The sequence below is a fragment of the Mustela erminea genome, chromosome 12, assembly GCF_009829155.1.
Source record: "Mustela erminea isolate mMusErm1 chromosome 12, mMusErm1.Pri, whole genome shotgun sequence".
NCBI classification, from domain to species: domain Eukaryota; kingdom Metazoa; phylum Chordata; class Mammalia; order Carnivora; family Mustelidae; genus Mustela; species Mustela erminea.
In genome coordinates this window covers 458,678-480,132 of record NC_045625.1, presented here as the reverse complement: position 1 = coordinate 480,132, position 21,455 = coordinate 458,678, and the positions used below count along the sequence as shown (strand labels likewise).

Below are 21,455 nucleotides of genomic sequence, written 5' to 3'. Positions count from 1 at the left end.
GGACGGGGCGGGCCCGGGGCTCCGCCCACCGCGACGTCACGCCTGGGGGTGGCCGCCCGTGACGTCGGTGCCCGGCGGGGTCGTCCGGAGGGGACCGGGGAGGTGGCTCCGCCCACCGTGCCGGCTTCGGGGCGGGGGGCGGGGGAGGCTTGGGGGGGCGCGGAGAAACTGAGGCCGGCGGTCCCCTGACTGCAAGGGCCTCGGCCCTCGGGTTGGGGGGCTCCGTGCCCCTGGAGACCTGCAGAGGCTGCGGGCCCCAAAGACGCGGGGCCGGAGTTGTCCCTCCTTCTATACAGAAGGGCTCCCCGGTCTCGGTGTGGGCGGCATAGTTCTGCGGGGGAGGATGCCCGACAGGTCAGGAGGGGGCTCCTCGGTTGGGGGGGCTCCCCAGTCCCGCGCGGACCTTGGGCGTCCTGCTTGCCTGGTCACGGGGGTGCCTGGGGTCCCCCCTCCCGTGGTGGCTTCGGAGGACAGCAGGCGATGCTCCCTGCCCCCTCCCCCAGGGTGCACCAGTGACAGGGCGGGCTGCTCTCCGCCACAGGGACTCGGGGAGGCACACGTCCACACACAGTCGGATCCATCTTTATTGATACATTAAGCAGGTGCACAGGGGACTCCAATACCTGTCCGAGGCACCGCCCACAGTGGCGGGCACAGCCCAGGAACTGCTGTCCAAACCCAGTGCCCCAGTCCCAGGTCCACCACGCAGCTGGACCTCCAGCCCAGGGGAGGCTGACTAGGGGGCTCCCCGCCCGGTCTCGCTGGCAGGCTGGGGGAGAGGCCCTCCACGGGAGCTGCTCTAGGGCGCACGGGAGGGGAGACCTCTGTCCATCGCGGTCTGAGTGCCACGGGTAGCAGCAGCCCCGGGGCAGTTCTGGGAAGCCAGATGGGGGTTTCAATGCTGGAGGGAGGACTCGTCGTCCTGGAAGCAGACAGCACGACGTCAGGGTGGGGGTGAGCCTGGACGGCTGACCCTGGGCCAGGTTTCTCTGGCTCTGCACTGCAGGGCAGCAGGGAGCGAGCAGCTGGCCCGCCCAGAGCCCTCAGAGCTGACTCAGCCCAGGCGTGCAGGCAGGTCCGGACAGCTCACCGAGTCCGAGCCTGCACGGGCCGGGGCGCTCTGGAAGTCCGCATACGCATCCTTGGGGCCGTCCGGCAGCTCCTCCTCATACTCCGTCTGGTAGTCAGACTCGTCTGGGCACAGGGGAGGGCTGTGTTGGTCCCCACAAGGGCAGGGGCTGTGCCACAGCGGTCATCACGCCGCGGGGCTGCTGGGAGGGCCTAGTGGCCAGGACAGCTTGTGGGGCGTGCCAAAGGTTAGAAGGGGACACTGCCAATGTCACCCTCAGCTATGCAGGTGTGTATCCTGAGCCCCGACTCACCATCCACTGTGGCTGCCTTGGCCGGCTCAATGCGAGATACAATCTCGGCGAGGTCAGTGAAGGAGGCGTTGGGGCAGGTGAGGACCTGGAGAGACATGAGGCCAAGGCCACGGCTCCCCCGGTCCCCACACCACAGCCCTCGGCTGCCTGGCCAGTCCCCAGCCCCTCTCTGCAACCCTCTGTGGTCTCGGCCTGCTGAAGTGCTCAGCCCCCTGGAGTTGGGGCAGGGCAGGGCCTAGAAGAAGCGCAGAGGCCAGAGCAGATCCCCACCCTGTCCCACCATGAGCAGCAGAGCCACAGTGAAAAACAACGGATGTCAGGGCAGAGGCCAAGAGATGGCTCCCACAGGGCCGTGCCCCTGCCCCCATCCTCTGGCCCTGGTGGGGGTGTGTGCCGAGGTCCCGCAGGCTGCAGGGAGCCCTGCACCTCTCCGGCCTGCTGAGACAGCCAGAGGGCCGGCCCCAGGAGGGAGGGAGGGCGCTGGGTCGGGCACTCACGTCACAGGCCTTCATCTTTCTGGGCCCCTGTCGGTCCTGCAGCATCTTCTCCAGCACGCCACTCCGACCCCAGATGTCAAAGACTGTCCGGCCATGCTGGTACCCCACTTCCTGCACACACACCGGGGACCCGGGGAGCAGGAGTCAGGAGGCCCCACTTCTGGGCTTGGACCTGAGGGCAGGTGGGCACCGCGCCCCAGCGGCACTCACACAGATCTCGTCGAACTTGCCGAAGTCCAGAGTGCCGTAGCCGTCGATGGGGGGGCGCAGGTACTCACAGTACTCGCTGTTCTTCACCATCTCCAGCTGCCGGACGCAGCACACGTAGGCCAGGCGCGTCTGGATCTCCGCCATGTTCAACACCTGCCGCCCTCACAGCGTCTGAGCCAGGCTCTTTGGGCCCCCCTGGCCCCACGGCCCCCAGGCGGGTGCAGCCACCTGTGTCTCACACCCCAACCCGTGCCCTCCCTCTCCCAAGGGGAGACATGTCTCTGCTAGGCCTGGGAGGAGGGCGGTGCCCAGCCAGGGTTCCTGGGAAGGGGATCCTGGCGGGGAACGGGCCTGCTCCCCCACCCCAGCGCTGGTCCAGCCAGGCTTCCCGACACGGACAGGGAGCACGTGAGCGCACCCCTGCTGGCTTGGAGCCTGGAGACCACTGCAGCCCTCCTCCGCCCGCAGCACCATGCTGGGCATCTCGGGGACAGAGGCACAGAGGAGCCACAAGGAGCCCCTGGCCGCCCGGGCCCCGGGCAGAGCTCTGCCTCCACCTTGACTTTCGTGGCCAAGGGGTTCCAGCGTTTCCACAGCAGCCACCACCCAGACAGCGCGTCGCCGTAGTTGGTGAGGTCCGTCTCGTCCTGGCTGCCCACGTCGATGGCAATCACCACCTTCGCCCCCATAGACCTGGCCACATCCGCTGGGGAGGAGACAGCCGTGCTTACCGCCTGGGACAGGCCTGCAGAGCCCCAGAGGGAGGAGGGCTGGGGGCGGGGCAGAGCCTGCAAGGGCCAGAAGGGCCTGGGTCCAGTGTCACGCCTGGACTGACGCACAGAGCTGTCCAACAGGTGGCAGGTGAGCCCAAGGAGGGGGCACCCACAGCAACCCTGGCCCTTCCTGGCTGTTAGTTCCGACCGCAGGTGCAGACGGGCCATGACTGCCCTCAGCTCCTCTGCTTGGCCCTTGTTCCAGGCACGGCTGAGCTGCCAAACGGCCACATGCTGGGGGCGCACGACGGCCCAGTGTGCACACAAGGGCTGCCGTCTGCACGCGTCTGTGCACTTTCTCGGGGCTCCACGAGCACACACGGAGGAGACCGTGTGCCTCCGGCTCCCCGGCAGTGGAGGTGGCCACGGTACCTGGGAGGTTGTTGATGTAGCCCCCGTCCATCAGCAGGTGTCCGTCTCTGGGGTCACAGAGGGGAGGCATGTAGCCTGACAGAGACATGCTGGCGCGCACGTACCTCCACAGGGAGCCTGGGGGAGGGGCAGGGCGGAGGGCTTGGCACCAGGGCCAGCCAAGGGGACGGGAGGGGAGCTTTTCGCTGCCCACACCGGGTTCCTGCCCGAGACCCTGGGCCTAGAGCGCTGACAGCGCGGGGCTCTGAAGTCTACATGTCTGACGTCCGGTGGATGACACCAGGCCTGGACAGACAGACACACCTCCTGTTCTTCCTCCTCCCCCAGAGAGGCTCTCTCCCAGAGGCCCGGGGAGGCCCTGCCGGCTCTACAGGCTCCCCACCTTGTGCTGTGTGTGCCGCAGCCTCCTGTGAGCCCCACGGTCCCGCTCACCTCCAAGGAGACACACGCACTCAGCTTACAAACCACTCTGCCCTAGAAAAGGGCCCTCGGCTGCCACCCACCTACTGGCTGCCTCACGGTCCCCAGCTCAGCAGTCTCCCCCCAGCTGCTGACTGGAGCCCACAAAACACACGCCCTCCATGTGCCCCTCGCCACCCCCCACCCCCGGCCTGAGTGTGCCCTTCTCCACCCCCACCCCGGGAACAAGTGTGCCCTCTGCCCTGTCGGTCTCTGCTCTCGGTTCACACTGCTATCTCGCGACCCACACGCTCACGGCAGGAACCTCTCTGGGTCCAGACCTCCCTGAGCTGCCTTCCTCGGGTCATCTTGGTGCTTCCCCTGGCTCAGACAGCTTCTAGGTTCTTTGCCTGCCCCCCCTCCCTGGCCCCAACCCCCTGAGCAGGTCCTCAGTACCCCTCCCCTAACCCATGCTTCGGGGGTGGAGGGGTGGGGGGGGAGGGGGCCTGGGCCACCGTGCATGTCTGAGCCCCTATCGGGACCCAAGGAGGAGGTGCTCACCGTCCGTGTGGACTCTCATGGCAGAGGCCGTGATGTCCGTGGTGATGGTGAAGTAGGGGATCCATAGGTCCTGCACGGGGACGGCACAACTCAGAAGGGCCATCCGCCCCCACTGTCAACCCTTGCCCTGCAGCCCTGGAGGCTCAAGTTGATGAGGGAGGCCCCTGCTTGCGGGGGGCACCTCGATCTGCCGGTCCTTGAAGACGCTACAGATGCTGCTGTTAAAGCCGGCGCCCGAGAACATAGATGTGATCGGGTAGGTCAGGTCCAACACAGTCTTCACCACCGACGTCATGTCCTGAGTAGGCAAGGCACATGTGACGGCCCTGCAGAGGGTGAGGGCCTCACCCCCGCTTCTGGCATAGGCAGTGGATGATCCCAGGGGACCCCAGGGGAAGGGAGCGGGGCCAGAGCACCAGGGCCTGGGGGTCCTACAAGGACGCCCGCGGACGCCTGGCTCTCACTGCCTGCTCGGGGAGTTCTGGAGGAAGCCCCGTCCAGGACCAACGCCGGCAGGTGACTGGGTGAGAGAGCTCCCTGATGGGGTCCCCAAGAGCGGCAAGAACAAGCCATCAAGGCTTCCCCGGGAGGAGATGCCCTGACCCAGCAGGCTTGGGGCTGACCCTGACACTCCAGCACCACAGACACGCTACCATGGCACACACTCCATCGGGCTCTGGGAAAGGGTGGCCCTGTTGAGGGCCCTTTCTGCCAAAACTCCCTAACCCTGTCTCTCTGGTGGGACTGAGCCCATCCTTCCTCAGTGAAGACGGGGGCCACTTAGACCTGCAGGGAGCGGGACACGTGACTGGGCAGGGAGCACTGGCCTTGCCCCAGAATGCCTGGGTTCAAGACTGCCTCACTTCTTAAGGGTTGGGGATGGAGAGAAAAGATGTGCCCTGCCGCGGAGTGGCCAGAGCCGAGGTGGAAATGCCCAGAGCACAGGCCATGTGTGATGTGGGGCCCCAGCTGAGGGTGAGGTGCCCCCCAGTGTGCTCCCACGGAGATGAACAGAACACAGATCCTGCCTTGGGACAAGCAGAGGGAACAAGTGTGCTGCTGCAGGGCAGGGACTCTGGACGGCGCGGCACCCCCAGGGTCGTCCGTGGTTAGCAAGGCCCTCACTCCTGAAGAAACCCCCATCTGGCACCAGAGAGCCTGCAGAGCCAAGCCTGGAGGGCCCCGCCCCCCACCACCCTCGACGTGGCAGGCGGCCAAAGGCCCCCCAGAAAGGCAGGGACAGAGGACAGCCTGGTCGGGATCCAGCCCACCTGGCCTTGTAGAGCGGCCTCCCAGGGGGCCCCACGACCCAACACACACTGAGGACAAGGAGGGCAGCAGGCCCAAAGGTCCCTTCCCACCGCTGAAGCAGAGCAGCAGGCGCAGGGATGGGCTGCGCCCGCCTGGCCTGGCCAGACCCTCAGCTGAACGACAGGGAACATGAAACGCTCCGTTCAATGGTGCTGACCTCTCCGTGTGGACCTCAGTCACCTTGATAAATGAAGAACCAAGTCCCCAACACTGATGTCCTTTCTTGCTCTGTGCTCCCCATGCCCCCACCACCCCACAAACCCCGCTCTGAGGCCAGAGCCCGCAGAGCCGCGAGCAGGGGCCCAAGTTCCCGATGTCCTCCCGCCCCCGCGGCACTACGGGGACCTGGGGCTGAGCTCCAGGGTGGGCCGAGGCCCCTCACCTCAGCCCACTGCTTGGCCCGGATCCGTATCTGGCTGTAGTTCCGCTCCTCAGCGTATAGGGCGCCCATGAAGGCCCCGATGGACGTCCCTCCAACCATGTCCACGGGGATGCCGCACTCCGTCAGGGCCCGGATGATGCCGACCTGGGCACAGCCTCTACACTCACCAGGAGCACAGAGCACAGAGGGCACCGTCACCGGGCACGGCACCGTCCCGCGCGCCAGCAAAGGCGGCTGAGATGGTCTTCCCGGGCCAGCCCCTCCTCCTCGGTACCCGCCCCTTGCGTAAGTCACAGAAAATGGGCCGAGACACGGCCCCGTGGACACTGCTGGGATGAGAAGCTCAACAGGCTCCGCACAGACTTGGGAGGCAGGAGACCCCCGGAGGCCCCCGCAGGGGCTCCTGATGGGGGTGGGGGTGGACACGGACGAGCCCGCGCAGGAACAGGAAAGCCAGTGTGGGACCGAAGCCACCGCCCCGAGCCTCCAGCCACTGCTCCTCCCTCCTCGGTGATGCCCACCTCAAGTCGCCAGTCATAGAGGAGACCAGGCCACGGGACTACAGCCAGGAGGGGACAAGCAAGATGGGTGGGCCGTGAGGGAGCCAAGGAGACGCGGCACAGGCTCCAGAGAGCTGTGCCCAGCAAGCCCTGGGGTCCAAAGGGGTCTGTGTGCCTGACAGGTGAACGAGTGAGCAGAGCACGGCCTGTGCGTTCGAGGGACGTGGCCTGGCTTGGAAAGGTGCACGCGGACGGACGCAAGCGCCTCCCACTGGTGAGAGAAGCCAGACACGGAAGGACGAGGGTCCCCTCTCTTGAGGGACCTGGAGGGGTCAGGGCCACACACACAGATGCTGGAGAACAGGGGTTCAGTGCGGGATGAACAGTTATGCTTGCACGACCTTCCGGATGCCGTTCATGCCACCAGATTTTACAGTCAAAAATATTTAAAATGGTAAATTTTACAGCATGCATAGTTTGACACTATTAAAAATAATATTTAAGGGGCGCCTGGGTGGCTCAGTGGGTTAAGCCTCTGCCTTCGGCTCAGGTCATGATCCCAGGGTCCTGGGATTAAGCCCCGCATCGGGCTCTCTGCTTCTGCCTCTCTCTGCCTGCCTCTCTGCCTGCTTGTGATCTCTCTCTGTCAAATGGATAAATAAAATCTTTAAAAAATAAAAAAATAATATTTAATATCACCACAAAAAAATTGAACACTCAGGTATAAGCCTAAAAAAATTTCCCAGAAATTAAAGACAAGATTGATAATTTGGCATAGAACTGAAAAACTGTAAGACAAGGCCAAACAGCACCTTTAGAAGTGGAAAGAAGGGGTGAAGACTGGGTGGCTCAGTGGTTAAGCGTCTGCCTTTGATTTGGGTCAGGATCCCAGGGTTCTGGGATGGAGTCTCGCATCGGGCTCCCTGCCCAGCGGGGAGTCTGCCTCTCCCTCTCCCACTGCCCCTGCTTGTGTTCCTGCTCTCACTGTCTCTCTCTCTCATAAATAAAAATAAGATCTTAAAAAAACGAACTGGAGATCCAGTGTGTGACGTGAAGATCGCGACCGGTGGGTCGGGCAGCAGGCCAGGCACACTGCCGAGAGCCCCCCACAGATGTGGCAGAAGAAGACGCTCACTGAGTCACAGGACACCCCAGGATGGCGGCCGTGGAGACCGCTCCCCAGAGCTGACCTGCAAGTGCCTAGAGTTTGCATGGGATCCGGATCCGGCAGAGGAGCCCAGAAAGAAGAGAAAGGGGTAGGGCAGAAGCAGTATTTGGAGGGACAGACGGTGGTCTGGACGGAACTGACCATCAACTTCCAGCCTCTGGTTAAAGGAGCACCATGAACTCCAAGCATCAATCAAAAAAAAAGCCGTTGCCACGTTGCTGGAAACCCGAGACAGAAACTCCAAGCAGCCCGGGAACAGAAGGCTGTCCCCACAGGTGCGGTGCAGGAGGGCTGGGCTCTCTGTCCTCTGAGGTCACAACACAACATCCACACGCCACCACTTGGCACGAGAACAACGATTTAAACCAAGTCAAATTACGGAATAATACAGAGAAGAGCAGAAATTAAGGAACCAGGAAACAAACACACGGTGGAAGGGACCCGCTTGGGGGGAGGCGGTCGGGAGCGAGAAAGCGCACATCCGCACAGACGCCCCAGTTAGCGCACGAGAAGCAGGTGTGAGTCTCACGAGGTGGGAAGAGATGAAAAGGACACGTTCGTACAACAGCATCACTCGCCAAATCTGACACGAGAAAATCTGAATCGTACTATAACCGTCAACATAACTGAGCCTTTGATTTTTTAAATGTTCACAAAGAAAATCGTATGTCCAGATGGTTTTACTAGTGAACGCTACTGAACATGTAAGGAGAGTAACACAGATCTTACATAAAAATTTCAGAAAATAGGAAAAGCAGCAGCACTTCCCAAGTCAATTCTGAAGCCGGCAAACAAACCCACACACGCCTCAAGGAAGGACAAGCGCGCCCAGATTCACAGGGAGGCCGGCAGGGTTTAAAGAGGACGGCGCATCGTGGGCACGTGAGTGTCTCCCCAGAGTAAAGTGTTAGTTTCTGTTTAAACATCAGTGTAGTTCAGCACTTTAACAGACACCAAAGCAGCCCTTCACGCCGCACCCTCCGCAAGAGGCTAAGGATGGGCACTTGTTCCGTCCGACTCCCAGCCTGCGGCAAGACCACACTCGAGACAGGAGCCAGCGCACTCCCTCCCGTGGCAACAAGGCAGGAAGAAGAAGAAACAAAAGACAAAAACATAACCCAGAAAGAAAGAGAAAACCTGCCTTGATTCCCAAAAGATATAACGTATACAGGACATGTAAAAAAAAACCCTATACCAAAGTCACTAGAACTCGTGAATTTAGCAAGGCTGTAAGACGCAGCAGCGAGGTACACATATCTGCTGTGTGTTTCTGCGCCCTGACGACGACACTGCGAACCTGAAATTCAAAGTATGACATTCACCCCAGGAGGAAGGAGCCCTTAAGGCACTTACCTGTGTGTGCCAGCACCTGAGCAGACAAAGACAATTTTGAAAAAAAAACAAAAAACAAAACGGAAGGATGTGCAGGGCCTGAAGTCAAGGTTTACCAAAAGGCTGTCGAGACCGTGTGTCCTAAAACACACACACAACAGAGCCATGCGGGTGACACGGTGACCTCAGGGGCCGGGAGGCCTTTACCGGCTACAAAACAGCTTCGGCTGCCACGAGGCAACGGCAGGTGGGCCACAGACCCGTCCAAGCCGGACACACAGAGCTCCCGGAGGAGGACAGCATGCCTCTGTGACCTTGGGGCAGGCAAGGGCGCTCAGAACACCAGAAACAATCACCGTCAAAATGGAAAACCACACCTCAGCAAAACTAAAAACTGGGCTCACTCCGGCAGCTCATACACATCGACATTAAAACCTGTTCATCAAAGAAACACCACTGGGAAAACGAGAAGTGAAAGGCTGACAACGTTAACAACAAACATACCCGGCAAAACCCTTGAGTTCCGACTCCACGAACGAGTCCCCTGAATCAGTAACAAAGACAGGCCGCCAGGGAGACGCGCAAGACGGAGGCAAATGCTATGAAACAAACCAAGGGACAGGAGCGGCCGCGGCAGGCAGGCACGGGAGCTCACTCGTCCCCAGGAAGAGCCCCCCAGCGCGTGCGACAGTTTGAAGTCCGGATGACACCGAGGGCCGGCAAAGTGTGGGCGCGTGGACGCCGGACGTCGCTGGAGGGGCGCGGAGCGTAAGCGGAGCCCGGAGCCCCACAAGCGGGAGAGGAGAACGCGGCACGTGCGGGAAGATTTCCGCGAGAAGTCACGGCCGTTCCCCCTCAATCCCTCAGGTGACCACGGCGGGGACCGGGGCGAGCAGTGTGGCAGACGGTGCACCGCGCCCCGCAGGACAGGACCGCTGAGGTGGCCTTGCGCTCCGAGGGCTGAGCGAGCAAAGCCACCCGTGAGCCTGCCCGGAGCGGGAAGGTGAGGCCAGGGAGACGGCTGCGTGAGTATCCTCGGAGCGCGTCAGCACTGCGCTTGGGGGACAGAGAAGACACCACAGAAGAGCACTCAGGCAGGAGAAATGTTTTTTGAAGGTTTTTAAAAAAGATTTTGTTTATTGATTTGACAGAGAAAGCGCACGGAAGCGCACGCACAAGCAGAGGGGAGCGGCAGGCAGAGGGAGAAGCAGACGCCCCGCCGAGCAGCGAGCCCCATGTGGGACTCGATCCTGAGACTCCAGGATCACGACCTGAGCTGAAGGCAGACGCTTAACCAACTGGGCCACCCAGGGGCCCCGGGGATTAGAAATATTTTGGCAGAAGATCTATTTGAGAAAAGTCACCTGGAAAGCAGACCAAAAAGACAGACGGAGAACAAGGGAGATGAAACACAGGAGGGCTGGGGGCCCATCGCGGGTGCCTGACCGAGCGCCGGAAGCGCCAGGAGCAGAGGACAGAGCCCGCGTGGGCGAACACACGGAACATTCCTCAGGGCCAAAGGTCATGCTTTCCAAATGTGGAAGGGCCCCTGAGCCCACCCAGGGTAGTGGATGGATAGACGGCTCCCAAGGCACATGGCCAAGTCCCCGCAGGGACAGGAACTACGAGACCCCCCACAGCTCTCAGAGAAAACAGGCCTCACGAATGCAGCGGCACCGGGCGTCCCGGCAGCGACACTGGAAGCTCACAGGGCAATGGCAGCGTCCCGGAGAATCACTTCCAGCCTGGATGCCAGACCCAAATCATCCCTGAAGACATTTTCGGCTACGCAGCCTTTTCAAACTTTTCCTCCTTCTCTTGAGGAAAGGCGTAGAGCAGGAATGCGACCCAAACCAGGCACGTGTCGGGGGGGGGGGGGAGCCGGGAATTGAGAAAAAGAGCCGAACGCGGGCGGGACAAAGGCAGGTCCCAGGACGACAGTGAGCGAGACTCCAAGACCGCGTCCCATCGGCCGGACTGGAAAGCAACCCGCAGAGCCCAGAGGTGGTGGGAGGCCTGGGGGGTGTGGCTCCCACACTCGGAGACGCAGAGGCCGTCCCGGAGGGCGGCGAGCGCACTGAGAGGAGGCGGTGCTCCGGGGCAGCCTGGGCAGCCGTCCGGGACACCCAGCCCACAGCAGCTACGAGGAAGGACGTACGGCCACCCCCTGCAAGGACGCATGCCACGTTGTCCCACTAAGAGACACAGGACAACCAGCGGGACCAGTGTGGGAACCATACTGGAACTGGGAGTGGTGAGCCGGGAGAGGGACTGACAGAAGACAGAGGACGGAGGACAGACGGATGGGCGGACAGATGACGAGCCGTGATGGGGAGCTGGGCGGCAGGTGACAGGTCGATGGACAGAAGAACGGAACAAAACCCGAACACACAAAATAGGAGCGCCATCTGGAGACGCAGACGAGCAGAGAGCCAACACCGCGCTGCGGGTCACAGTCTCGGGGACCCTCCAGACACGCCGTCAGGGCTAGGCAGGCAGAGGACTGCCTCAGGGAACAGCCACAGGGCTTTTAAACTAAGTATTATTTTGACTAAACTTAATCTCCATTACACATGCGCCCCGCAGCCCAGCGCTCAGGCCGGGGGCCCCTTGCTCTCCCCCCTCCTCCGAGGGGCAGGGGCCCAGCACGGGTGTGGCAGGCGCTGCTCTGCCCTTCCGTGAGCATCTGGTTCGCCAGCAGAAGGCCTGGGCCTCACTGCACCTCCTGACGGCGGCCCCGGGCTCCACGTCTGCTCCAGGAGCAGATCCCGCTTCAAGCTCAGGGGAAAGGCGGCAAGGGCCAGAGTGACAGACAGGGAGCAGCCGTCAGTTCAGAACTCCTGAGCCCACAGAACTCGAGGAAGCCGCGCTAGGGTTGCGAGCAGATGAAACCAGCGGTCTATGAAGTGCGCATTAAAACGGAGAGACACTCACCCGGAGCCAACGGTAAGAACAGAGTTTTCAGAGGAGGCACGGACGGCTAACAGACAAGCAGACATTGCCAGCAAAGACTGTTAGAACAAGACAGGAACCTTCTACTCTACTGGCAACCGTCCACCTGGGAGAGCCTGCGGGAAGCACTGCTTGGCAAGGGGGAGCCAGGTGCGGAGACGTGCCTGGTCGTGTGTGGGGCTGACCTGCAGGGCCAAGCTCAGCGCCCTCATCAGCGCGCGCACGCACACACACTGGCCGCACGTGGGGACTCACCTTGCCCCCCCTCCCCCAAGCACCAAGGCAATGGCGTTGCCGGTCAGCACCCGAGCCAGGCGGGAGAAGTCCGAGTGCCGGTCTGGGGGCCTCTGGAAGACTCGCTGGTACATTTCCACCTGAGAGAGGGCCAGGGAGAGCTGCGCCAAGTCCCACACTGTGGCCTGACCAGCGTGGCTTCCTCTACTCCAGACCCAAAGCCGTTTCCAGGGCCCAGCAGGAGACCACCGAGCGCCGCGCCCCCCTCCCCGAGTCCCCCAGATGGAGGCTGCGCTGGGCAAGGGCTGTGAGGACACTGTCCACTGAGTCGTGGGGCCAGGCAGGTTGTGGCATGTGGGCAGCCTCTGTGGCGCCCAGGCCCCAAGCCCCTAGGGCTCAGAAGGTTCTCCTCCTGCCCCTTGGCGGGCTCTGGTGACCTCCCGCTGCCTTCCTGTGGAGGTACGTGCGTGCCAGCATGCCTCCCCTCTGCGGCCCCAGAGACAGACGCCTGCTGACGGACGGGGGCCACATCCCTCTCCTAGGTATGGCCCCCAGAAGTCAAGCTAAGGAAAACGTGAGCACACAGAGAGGCGAGCCAGCCTCATCAGTGGCCCGGGCAGCTCAGACTACAGGGACCCAAAGAGGGAACCGGAAGGAACGGCACTCCTCCATCACAAAGCAAGTCAGGAAGGCTGCTCTGGGGCCAGGCGTTCCCGTGGGGCCGGCCCACCGCCCAGACCTCACCAGCTTGGGCAGGCTTCTCCTGGAGAAGACGCGGCGAGGGCAGCAGAGGTGCAGGTGGCCGGAGCACCAGCTACGCATGTTCAGCCACTCGACGGTGCGCGAGGGTGCCGGCCCGTCCTCCCGGTGCAGCAGGATCAGCTGCTTCTGGGCACGCACGGCCGTGCTCTCCAGCATCCGCTCCAGCTGCAGGACAGCACAGCCTGAGGGTGCGGGCAGGACGCAGCTGACCGCCAGAGGTGGGCTGTCACGGAGGCCCCCACTCCAGCCCCTGCCCGATGGACCCGCCCCCACAGGCAGGAGGGTCTCGGGCAGGGCCTTGGCAGGTGGCAGCCCGGTCCTGGGAGCCAGCTCGGCTGTGCTGTGCTCTGCCCTTTGGCGGTCAAAGCTGTGACCCAGGGGTCTGCCTGGCCACGTGACTGCTTCACGCTGGGCTGGGTGAGAGTGGCCAGGAGAGGAGGGCCTCCTCCCCGTCCGTGGCTCTCACAGCACCTTGTGGGCACACACGGTGACCTTCTCAGTGAAGGTCACTTCACTGAGGCACGCTCCTTTGCAGCTCTGCCTGCAGAAGAGGAACCTGCTTCGGAGTCGGGCAATTTTAGCTGCCCCAGGGTCAGAGAGGAAGGAGCCGGGGAGCGTGGTGTGCATGGAAGGAGCCGACACCCCGCAGCCTTGGAGCTGGAGACAAAGTGGGCCGGCGATGTCGCCTCACCGCGGAGAACAGACAGATGGCGGGTGCTCACAGAGAGGCGACTCAACAGTCATAAAAATGAGGGAAACAATATGGATAAAGCTTAAACACCTAAGTGTTGAGAAAAAAGGACCCTTCAAAGTGATATAAAATAGGACACGATTTTTATCAAATTTAGACCTGAAAACCAGCGCTGAACACATTCATAGTGGAACAGGAAAGGCGCCACTTCACAAGAGGCCCCCCAGGGCCACTTCAGGGCAGCTGCCCTGCTTTGTGCTAAAACCACCAGAGGTCAATGCAGCAAAATGTTTCCAAAACATGCAGGCCAGAGCTGCGGGTGTCGGCTTTTATCATCTGTCTTTTCCTGCGTTCTCGAAATATTTCATTCCAAGGAAAAGACAGAGAAACAGAGGGGCGTGAAGAGAGCAGCGGACCAGGACCTGCCCAGCCCGCAGCCCTGCCTCGCGGGAGGCACTGCCGGCCGCTCCCCGAGGCCCCGCCCCGCAGGCCCCGCCCCGCAGGCCCCGCCCCGCAGGCCCCGCCCCGCAGGCCCCGCCCCGCAGGCCCCGCCCCCGCCCGCCAGCTCACCTCGCCCACCGAGGGCTCCTGCTCGCCCAGGCCCACGATGAGGATGCAGTCAGCCTGCCGGATGCAGCGCTGGGTCCACGGTGTGAGCGTGCCGTCCGCCTGGTACAGCACGATCCGGTGGATGTCCTCCTGCTGCCCCAGCCAGCTGGACAGCCGGTACTCATGGATACTGGAAGACAGGCATGGAGGGACACCGATGCCAGAGCACAGACGGGGTGAGCAGGCACCGTGCTGCAGACAGGGCAGGAGGGCCCACAGACTCCAGGGGGTTAGGGGAACGCAGAAGGCGGGGTGCGCGCGGGCGTGGAAGGTGCAGCTCAAGGCTGTGCTTGGACCCCCAGGGAGCCGGAAACTGTCCCACACAAGGGCTGGCGCACCTGTCCAGGGCAGCAGAGCCAAGGCGCTGTTTTACGTTGTCACTGGCCAACAGCAGGACGGGGCCTGAAACACAAACCCGAACTACAGAAAACTGCCCTGGCAGCCCACCTCCCGGGACCAGCAGCCCCAGAAAAGTGGAGACATGAGAAATCGTTGCCTGTATTTTAACTGGCAGCATCTGCTTTCCTAGAGGCACACAGAATAGGCGTGTGTATCTGGTGCAACCAGTGCAAACGCACAGGTGCCTCAGACTTAAGTAGCAGGGAAGCCACTCCTCCCACGGACTGCGGTGAGGGGGCTCGTCCTGCTGGGGCCTGCACTCCTGGCTACAAGCTCGGTTGGTCATCTGCAGGGCTCCTACAGAGGGAGGGAAATCTCTTAGGGCTGGGCTGCATCACGGGCCCTGTTGGGCACCACAGTGATGTGTCTTGCCCACCTCTCTGGGATGTCATATGGGATGCGATGGGACTGGCAGGCTGTGTCTGGCTGCAGGAACACCAAGGAGCCCAGCCCTGAGGCCCTCCAGGGACCCCAGGCTGGGCTCTCCCTGCCCACTGGCATGTGTCTCCCATGTAGGTACCCCTGCCTAGACTCAGGGGGGCCCTGAGGGACCCCTTAGGGAAGTGTGGAGCCAGCAAAGGTGGGCTCCAGCTCCTGTCGTGACCAATCCTGTCCCTAGCAGGGCTCTGCTGAAGGCCAGGTGGCAGGCAGGACCAGGGCAGGGAGGAGAAACAGGACGGCTCCCCCACACTTGCGTCTGTGGCTCCGTGGGGCACAGCTGACGTGGGGATCTGGCCAGGCTGCTGCTCCAGCCTGCTCTGGCCTGGCTGCCAGACTGCCTCCTTCCCAAACACTGGAAGCTGAGGAAATGGACCACCACCCCCAAGTGCTGGAAGAGAATGGCTTGATATCAGCCTAGAATCTTCCCCCATGAGGGAAAGCAACCTACATAAGCACGGGGACTGGGCTTCGGCAAATGCGTTAGCACAGCAGTGGGCCAAGTTCAGTCTCCCAAAAGGCGCATCTGAGTCGCTGAACATCCCCGCGGACAAAGTGAATCTTGAGTCCTACCTCCCATCATCCCCAGAAGCCATCCCCATGGACTGTAAACTGAACAGGAACAGCAACACTGCGGAGAGTTTAGAAGAACATCTTCATACTTGGGGCAGTGTGCAGTTCCTTCAGGAAAACGCAAAAGCAGTAACGACGGAAGAAAACAGTTGATAAACTGGCCTGAATTAGAGTTAAGAGCTTCTGTTTTCAAAGGACATCATTAGAATAAAAAATCAAACCACAGAGAGAGACAGATATGTGCAGTCTTGGCATGCAAACAAGGGACTATGTCCGGGTCACATAAAGAACCATGCCACCACCGAGGAGAAGACGGCCACCCGACCCATGCTGGGCAACCAACGTCTCGGTCACTGGCAGACAGAAACTGAAGCCACAGGGAGAGGCCACCACACACGTACCACAACACACAGAGACGAGACTGCCCCCCAGAGCAGCGCACCACACACTTCCCCAGCGACTTCATCCAGGGACGCCTGGCTGGCTCTGCCTGGGGAGCGCACGACACCTTGTGCTGGGGTCCTGAGTCTGAGCCCCACGACAGGCAGGGAACTTCAACAATAACAACATAACCCAAGGCATTCTCTAGGACAGACTGTATGTTGGGCCACAAAACCAGTCTTAATAAACTTAAAAGTGAAACCATACAAAGTATCATTTTCTGGCCACAATGGTATGAAACCAGAAATCAGTAACAGGAGAACCAGAAGATTCACAAATGTGTGGAAATTAAATGACACCCTCCTGAACTACCCACAGATCAAAGAAGTAGCCTGGACACCAAGGGAAAGAGAAACACAGCATCCCAAACGCAGGGAGGGAGCTGCGGGCTGTGGAGAGGAATCTAGAGCTACCAACGTGCTTCAAAGAAAGAAGAAAGATCTCAAATCAGGGACCCAGCTTTCTTTCTTTCTTTAAACCATTTATAGACTTTATTTTTTAAAAATGTACTTCGGTCTAGGGACAAACCGAGCAGAAAGTACACAGATTCCTGCACGCACCCCTCTCCCCTACCTCCCCATTACCAGCATCCTGCAGGAAGCCGGTCCCTTGTCGCAGTCCACGAGCCAGTGCTGACGCATCAGGATGAACGGAAGTCAGGCTGCCTGCAGGGTCCTTTCTCTTGTACCCTGTCTGGGTCTGGACAGACGCGGAATGACACCTGTCCACCACTGTGCTATCACTCGACTATTTTCACTGCCCCACAAGTCCTCCACACACCCCGCTTCCATGCCTCGGGTCCCCCGGCCGCAGGCAAGTGTCATCTTTGCACCATGTCCACAGCTCTGCCTTTTCCAGAGCACCAGAGAGCGGGAACCACAGACTGGCTTCTCTCATTGAGTAACACACGCTCACGGTGCATCCAGGTCTTTGGTTTGCTAAGACTTGAAGTTTTTTGCGAAGCACCGAATTTTATACCTTGGGTAAGTAGGAAAAGAACAGCAACTAGACCCGGAGCAAACAGAAGGAAGGAAATAATCTGGATTAGAACAGAGATAAATAAAATGGAGAACAGAAAAATGATAGAAGAAATCAGTGAAAACAAAAGTTGGTTCTTTGAAAATATCAACAAAACTAGATGAATAAAGAATAAAGAGAGAAGACTCAAACCATTAAAATCAGAAATGACAGTGGGACATTACGGATGTGACAGACACAAAATGGAGGGCGCCCAGTGGCTCCATCAGTGCAGCAGTGACCCTTCATCTTGGGGTTGTGAGTTCGAATCCTACGTGGGGTGTAGAGGTTATTTAAAAAACAAAACCTTAAAAAAAAACACCCACCAACTATTACTAGGAAGAAACTTCCTCCATCTATTAAAGGCCACACATGAGCACCCGAGCAGACATCACGGTCGGTGCCGCGGGACCAAGAATTCTCCCAGATGATCAGGAACAAGGTGAGGACGCTGCCCTCGCCGCTTCTGTTCCACAGCGTGCTGCAAGTCCAGCCAGAGCACTTAGGCAAGGAAAAGAGATGCAAAAGGTGTCAGACTATAAAGGGAAAAGCAGCATCTGTGCTTGGAGATGATACAATCTTACATGTAAAGAAACCCAAAAAGTCCACCAAAAACTGGCACGAGTAATAAATGAAGTTGTAGGACATAAACATGACACAGAAGTCGGTTATGTTCCTATACACGGGCAATAAACCATCAGGAAAAAAAGAGGTTAAGAAAAGTAACTTATAATAGCATCAAGAAGAGCAAAACATAAGGAATAAACGTAACCAAGGAGACAGAGACTTGCTCACCGAAAGCCACGGAACGTCGCTGAAAGAGACGAAAGAAGCCGTGAGTGCGTGGAAACACGTCCCGCGCTCAGGGGCTGGAAGACCGAATGTCGCCAAAGTGTCCGCGCACTGGGGGCGAACCGCGGAGTCCGCGCGACCCCTGTCGGAGTTCCAGTGCCGTTTTTAGAGATGGAGAAAAACCGGTCGTGAAATCCCTGCAGATCTCGGGGACCCTGAGCACTCAGAACCAGCCTGCAGAGGAACGGAGCCCGAGGCCTCCCGCTTCCTGACTCCGGACCTGCCACGGCGCTCGCAGTCAGCACAGTGCGGCGCTGGCGCGGAGAGCAGGGCCCAGAAACAGCCCGCGGCCATGGAAACTAGTTCCCGGCAGGTGCCAGCGTCACTCGGTGGGAGAGGGGTGGTTCCTCATTAATGATAGCAGGAAAACTGAGTATTTGTAAGCAAAAAAATAAATCTCTACTAAACTTCAAACCTTTTACAAAAATGAGCCTCCAAACAGATAACTAAGTTAAATGAGGAACTTCAGGGGGTTCCCGGGGCGGCTCCGTCGGTTAAGTGTCCGACTCTCTGATGTCAGGACCACAGGGTCGTGTGGATGTGGAGCCTAACGGGGATGTTCCCTCTCCCTTGTCTCTGCCCACCCGCCACATGCACGCACGTTCTCTCAAATACACAAATAAATCTTAAAAAAAATAAACATAGAACTTCAGGCCTTTTGAAAAAACATGGGAGAAAATCGAGGCCCCAGGGCTGGGCGCCGGGTTTTAGAAACACTCCTGAAAAGGGAAAAGGAGCTAAAAGGAGGTAGGAGGACACCAGGGTCAGCTGGACGCGACCGCGGTGTGCGGTCAGCCCCGCGGAAGCCTCAGGGCAGCGTGGGGGCCGCGGCACCCCCAGCCCAGCCAAGAGCCCGTGTCCGCTCGAGGCGAGGCATTCTCAAACCTCAGCGGTAAGAAAACGAAGAACCCAGTCAGAGAAAGAGAAACGCCAGAGCGGACGCTCAGACGGCGGAAAGGACAGGAGACATTCCGCTCTGGCCACCATGGAGATGCCGCTGGAGCCGTGATGCGCCCTCACTGCCCTCCCGCCACGACGGCAGAAACGGGCGCCCGCCTCTCGGCTGCGGCTCAGGTCCTGATCTCCGCGTCGGGAGTTCGAGGCCCACACCGGGGCCGTGATGGGTGTGGCACCTCCTCCAACTAACAGCAGACAGCGACAGGTCCGAGGGCCGGCGGGGACAGGGAGGCGCAGGGGGCGGCGCGGTGCTGGCGGGAGCGTGCAGGGGGTGGTCCCCCACAAGGACGGCAGGCACGCGACCACACGCACCCTGTGCCTGCACGTGCACACGGAACCCTTTGCCCAGAGAGTCACAGAGTCTCGTTCATAAAAGCCCCAAAGCGAAGAAAGCTGAATGCCCGTCCACAGGTGAGAGGTTCAAGAAATCAGGTGTGTCCGGACCGTCACCCCACAGTGGAGGGGGAGCACACGACGGACACGGGTGTCGTCTGAGCCGAGTGAACCTGTCTGCAGGGTCACCACGCAGGACCCTGTTCTCAGGGCGCCCTCGGAACCAGACGACCCAGGAGAACAGGGTTGGGGTTGCCAGAGGGGCAGCGGGGCGCTGCGCCTGGTCGCGGTGGCAGGAACCTCCCCAGCAGTCACCATGGCACAGAGCACCACTGACACTGGGGACTTCTGCAGACGCACCAGTGACCCTCTTGACCTCGACAGTGTGCTGCAGTCGCTTAACCAGGGGGAAAGGAACACTATCCTCTCTTTACTGTTTTTGTAACTTCCTGTGAATCTGTAATTACTACAAAATAAAGTTTTGGGGTTTTTTAAAAGATTTTATTTATTTATTTGACTGACAGAGATCACAAGTAGGCAGAGAGACAGGCAGAGAGAGGAGGAAGCAGGCTCCTTGCTGAGCGGAGAGCCCGATGCGGGGCTCGATCCCAGGACCCTGAGATCATGACCTGAGCTGAAGGCAGCGGCTTAACCCACTGAGCCACCCAGGCGCCCCTAACGTTTTTTTTTTTTTTAAACAGAATAAACTTTTATGAAAGTGACACATCTCTGCTGCAGGCCTCAGAGACACGCCATCGGCCCCGGATGGCATGAGGGACACCCACAGGAGAGGAGCACGAGCCCAGCTTCGGGTGCGGCTATTATGAGGCAAAGATCAAGACGGACAGCCACGCCTTCTGTGTTGCAGAATTTCGTTTTCAGAATACATTTTAAGGACCTACAGCAGTATCTTCCAATTTCATAAGTCATTTTTATTTGGTCTTTATTTAATGCTTTCTATTATCGAATGTCTACGTCAGTAGAAACTGTGAAAATATACACCTTTCTCACGTTGTTTCACGACGGGAACAGAACACTCACTGGGTTTACGATCACGCCACGTTTTCAAAAGACGAGCGCTGAAATCTCCAGTATACCTGCCTCACAGAAGACGGACGGACTGCCGTTACCATCTCTCGCAGTTCTAGAAGGACTCATCAAGAACTGAGAACGCAAAGCGCCTCGGGGCTCGTGCTGGTCCCATCAGTTGAGCGTCCGACTCTTGACTTCGGCGCAGGTCATGATCTCAGGGTGGGGGGGATCGAGCCTCGTGTCGGGCTCCCTGCTCAGCACGGAGTTGAGATTCTCTCTCTCCCTCTGCCCCCTTGCTCGCTCACTCTCTCTCAAATAAATAAAACTTAAAAAAAAAAAAAGGAATACAGAACACTTCACGATTTGGGGAATTTCTAAGAGTTCTCAAAATTTCAATTCCTTGTTGAACTGCAAAGTTTAACAGCTGTCAGGAATTCGGAAATACTACCCAAGCTCCCTGAGCCCAACCAAGGGCATTTTCCACACGGTCAGCCAGCTCCTGCAGCCACCGCACTGTCCCCTCCGGGTAGGAGGCTCCCTGAGCCACAGGTGCGGGAGGGACAGCCCTCGGCCCACAAGACCATGCCCAGCATCAGGACTGTCAGGAGATGCCGGGCGGATGCTCTCCTGCTCCCGTGGCAGCCCTGTCCCCAGCACCCACAAGGGCCAGCTGTGAAGGACTCTGGCGCACCTGCAGAAGAACCAGAGGGACCACCAGGCGAGAGGGGGAAGGCTCCAGAGGACCCAGCTGGCCTCGGGCAGGACTTACCGATGGCGCTGAGGGCGTGCTTGAGCTCCAGGGCGAAGGCGGTGAGGGGCACGTCCTCTGACACAGGCATGACAGCCACCGTGGAGAGGTTGCTGGCGGGGTTCCCGGAGTCCCACTTGCTGCCGGCGGCGTGTAGCCCAAACTGGTGACCTGCGGAGCACAGAGTCGCGTGTCGGCCTAAGGGGCTGGGCCGGCACTGCACAGTATCTCTGTTTCCTGATGCCCCAGGGTACAAGGGCCTGGGGAAGAGGAAAAGGCTCCAGGGTTCGCTCCTGGCGTCCCTAATCCAAGTGTCTCGCGCCTGCCCCCCGACCAGCCTGCCTTTCCTGCTGAAGCAGCGGCCACACTGTGAGCACCCTGCCTTTCACGCACTCCGGGACTCAGGCCTCACGGATGAGGAAGGCACGGCGTGAGGAAAAGACCCTGTGACCCAGAGAAACCTCGGAGAGTTCCAGTGCTCTGCCAGGTGAGGCCACCTACGGTGTTTCCACCATGGGCTCTAGAACCAG

At 59.8% G+C, this 21,455-nt stretch overlaps 1 protein-coding gene across 5 annotated transcripts in view; it reads right to left on the bottom strand.

Annotated features, from left to right (window-relative positions):
* Nucleotides 1-560: 560 nt before the first annotated feature.
* Nucleotides 561-21,455, bottom strand: part of PNPLA7 (patatin like phospholipase domain containing 7) — a 57,885-nt gene continuing 36,990 nt past the window's right edge. For 2 of the 5 annotated variants that reach the window (XM_032308813.1, XM_032308814.1), the window contains 15 exons: nucleotides 20,947-21,096; nucleotides 14,474-14,537; nucleotides 14,097-14,265; nucleotides 12,818-13,000; nucleotides 12,095-12,213; nucleotides 5,888-6,044; nucleotides 4,376-4,492; nucleotides 4,195-4,264; nucleotides 3,235-3,351; nucleotides 2,647-2,795; nucleotides 2,090-2,242; nucleotides 1,880-1,990; nucleotides 1,383-1,467; nucleotides 1,091-1,194; nucleotides 561-922 (listed from right to left, as the gene is read on the bottom strand). In XM_032308813.1, coding sequence (XP_032164704.1) covers nucleotides 896-922; nucleotides 1,091-1,194; nucleotides 1,383-1,467; nucleotides 1,880-1,990; nucleotides 2,090-2,242; nucleotides 2,647-2,795; nucleotides 3,235-3,351; nucleotides 4,195-4,264; nucleotides 4,376-4,492; nucleotides 5,888-6,044; nucleotides 12,095-12,213; nucleotides 12,818-13,000; nucleotides 14,097-14,265; nucleotides 14,474-14,537; nucleotides 20,947-21,096 — 1,775 coding nt within the window. In that variant the 3' untranslated portion in view covers nucleotides 561-895. The other 3 variants (XR_004277702.1, XM_032308816.1, XM_032308817.1) reach the window with 3 other exon arrangements.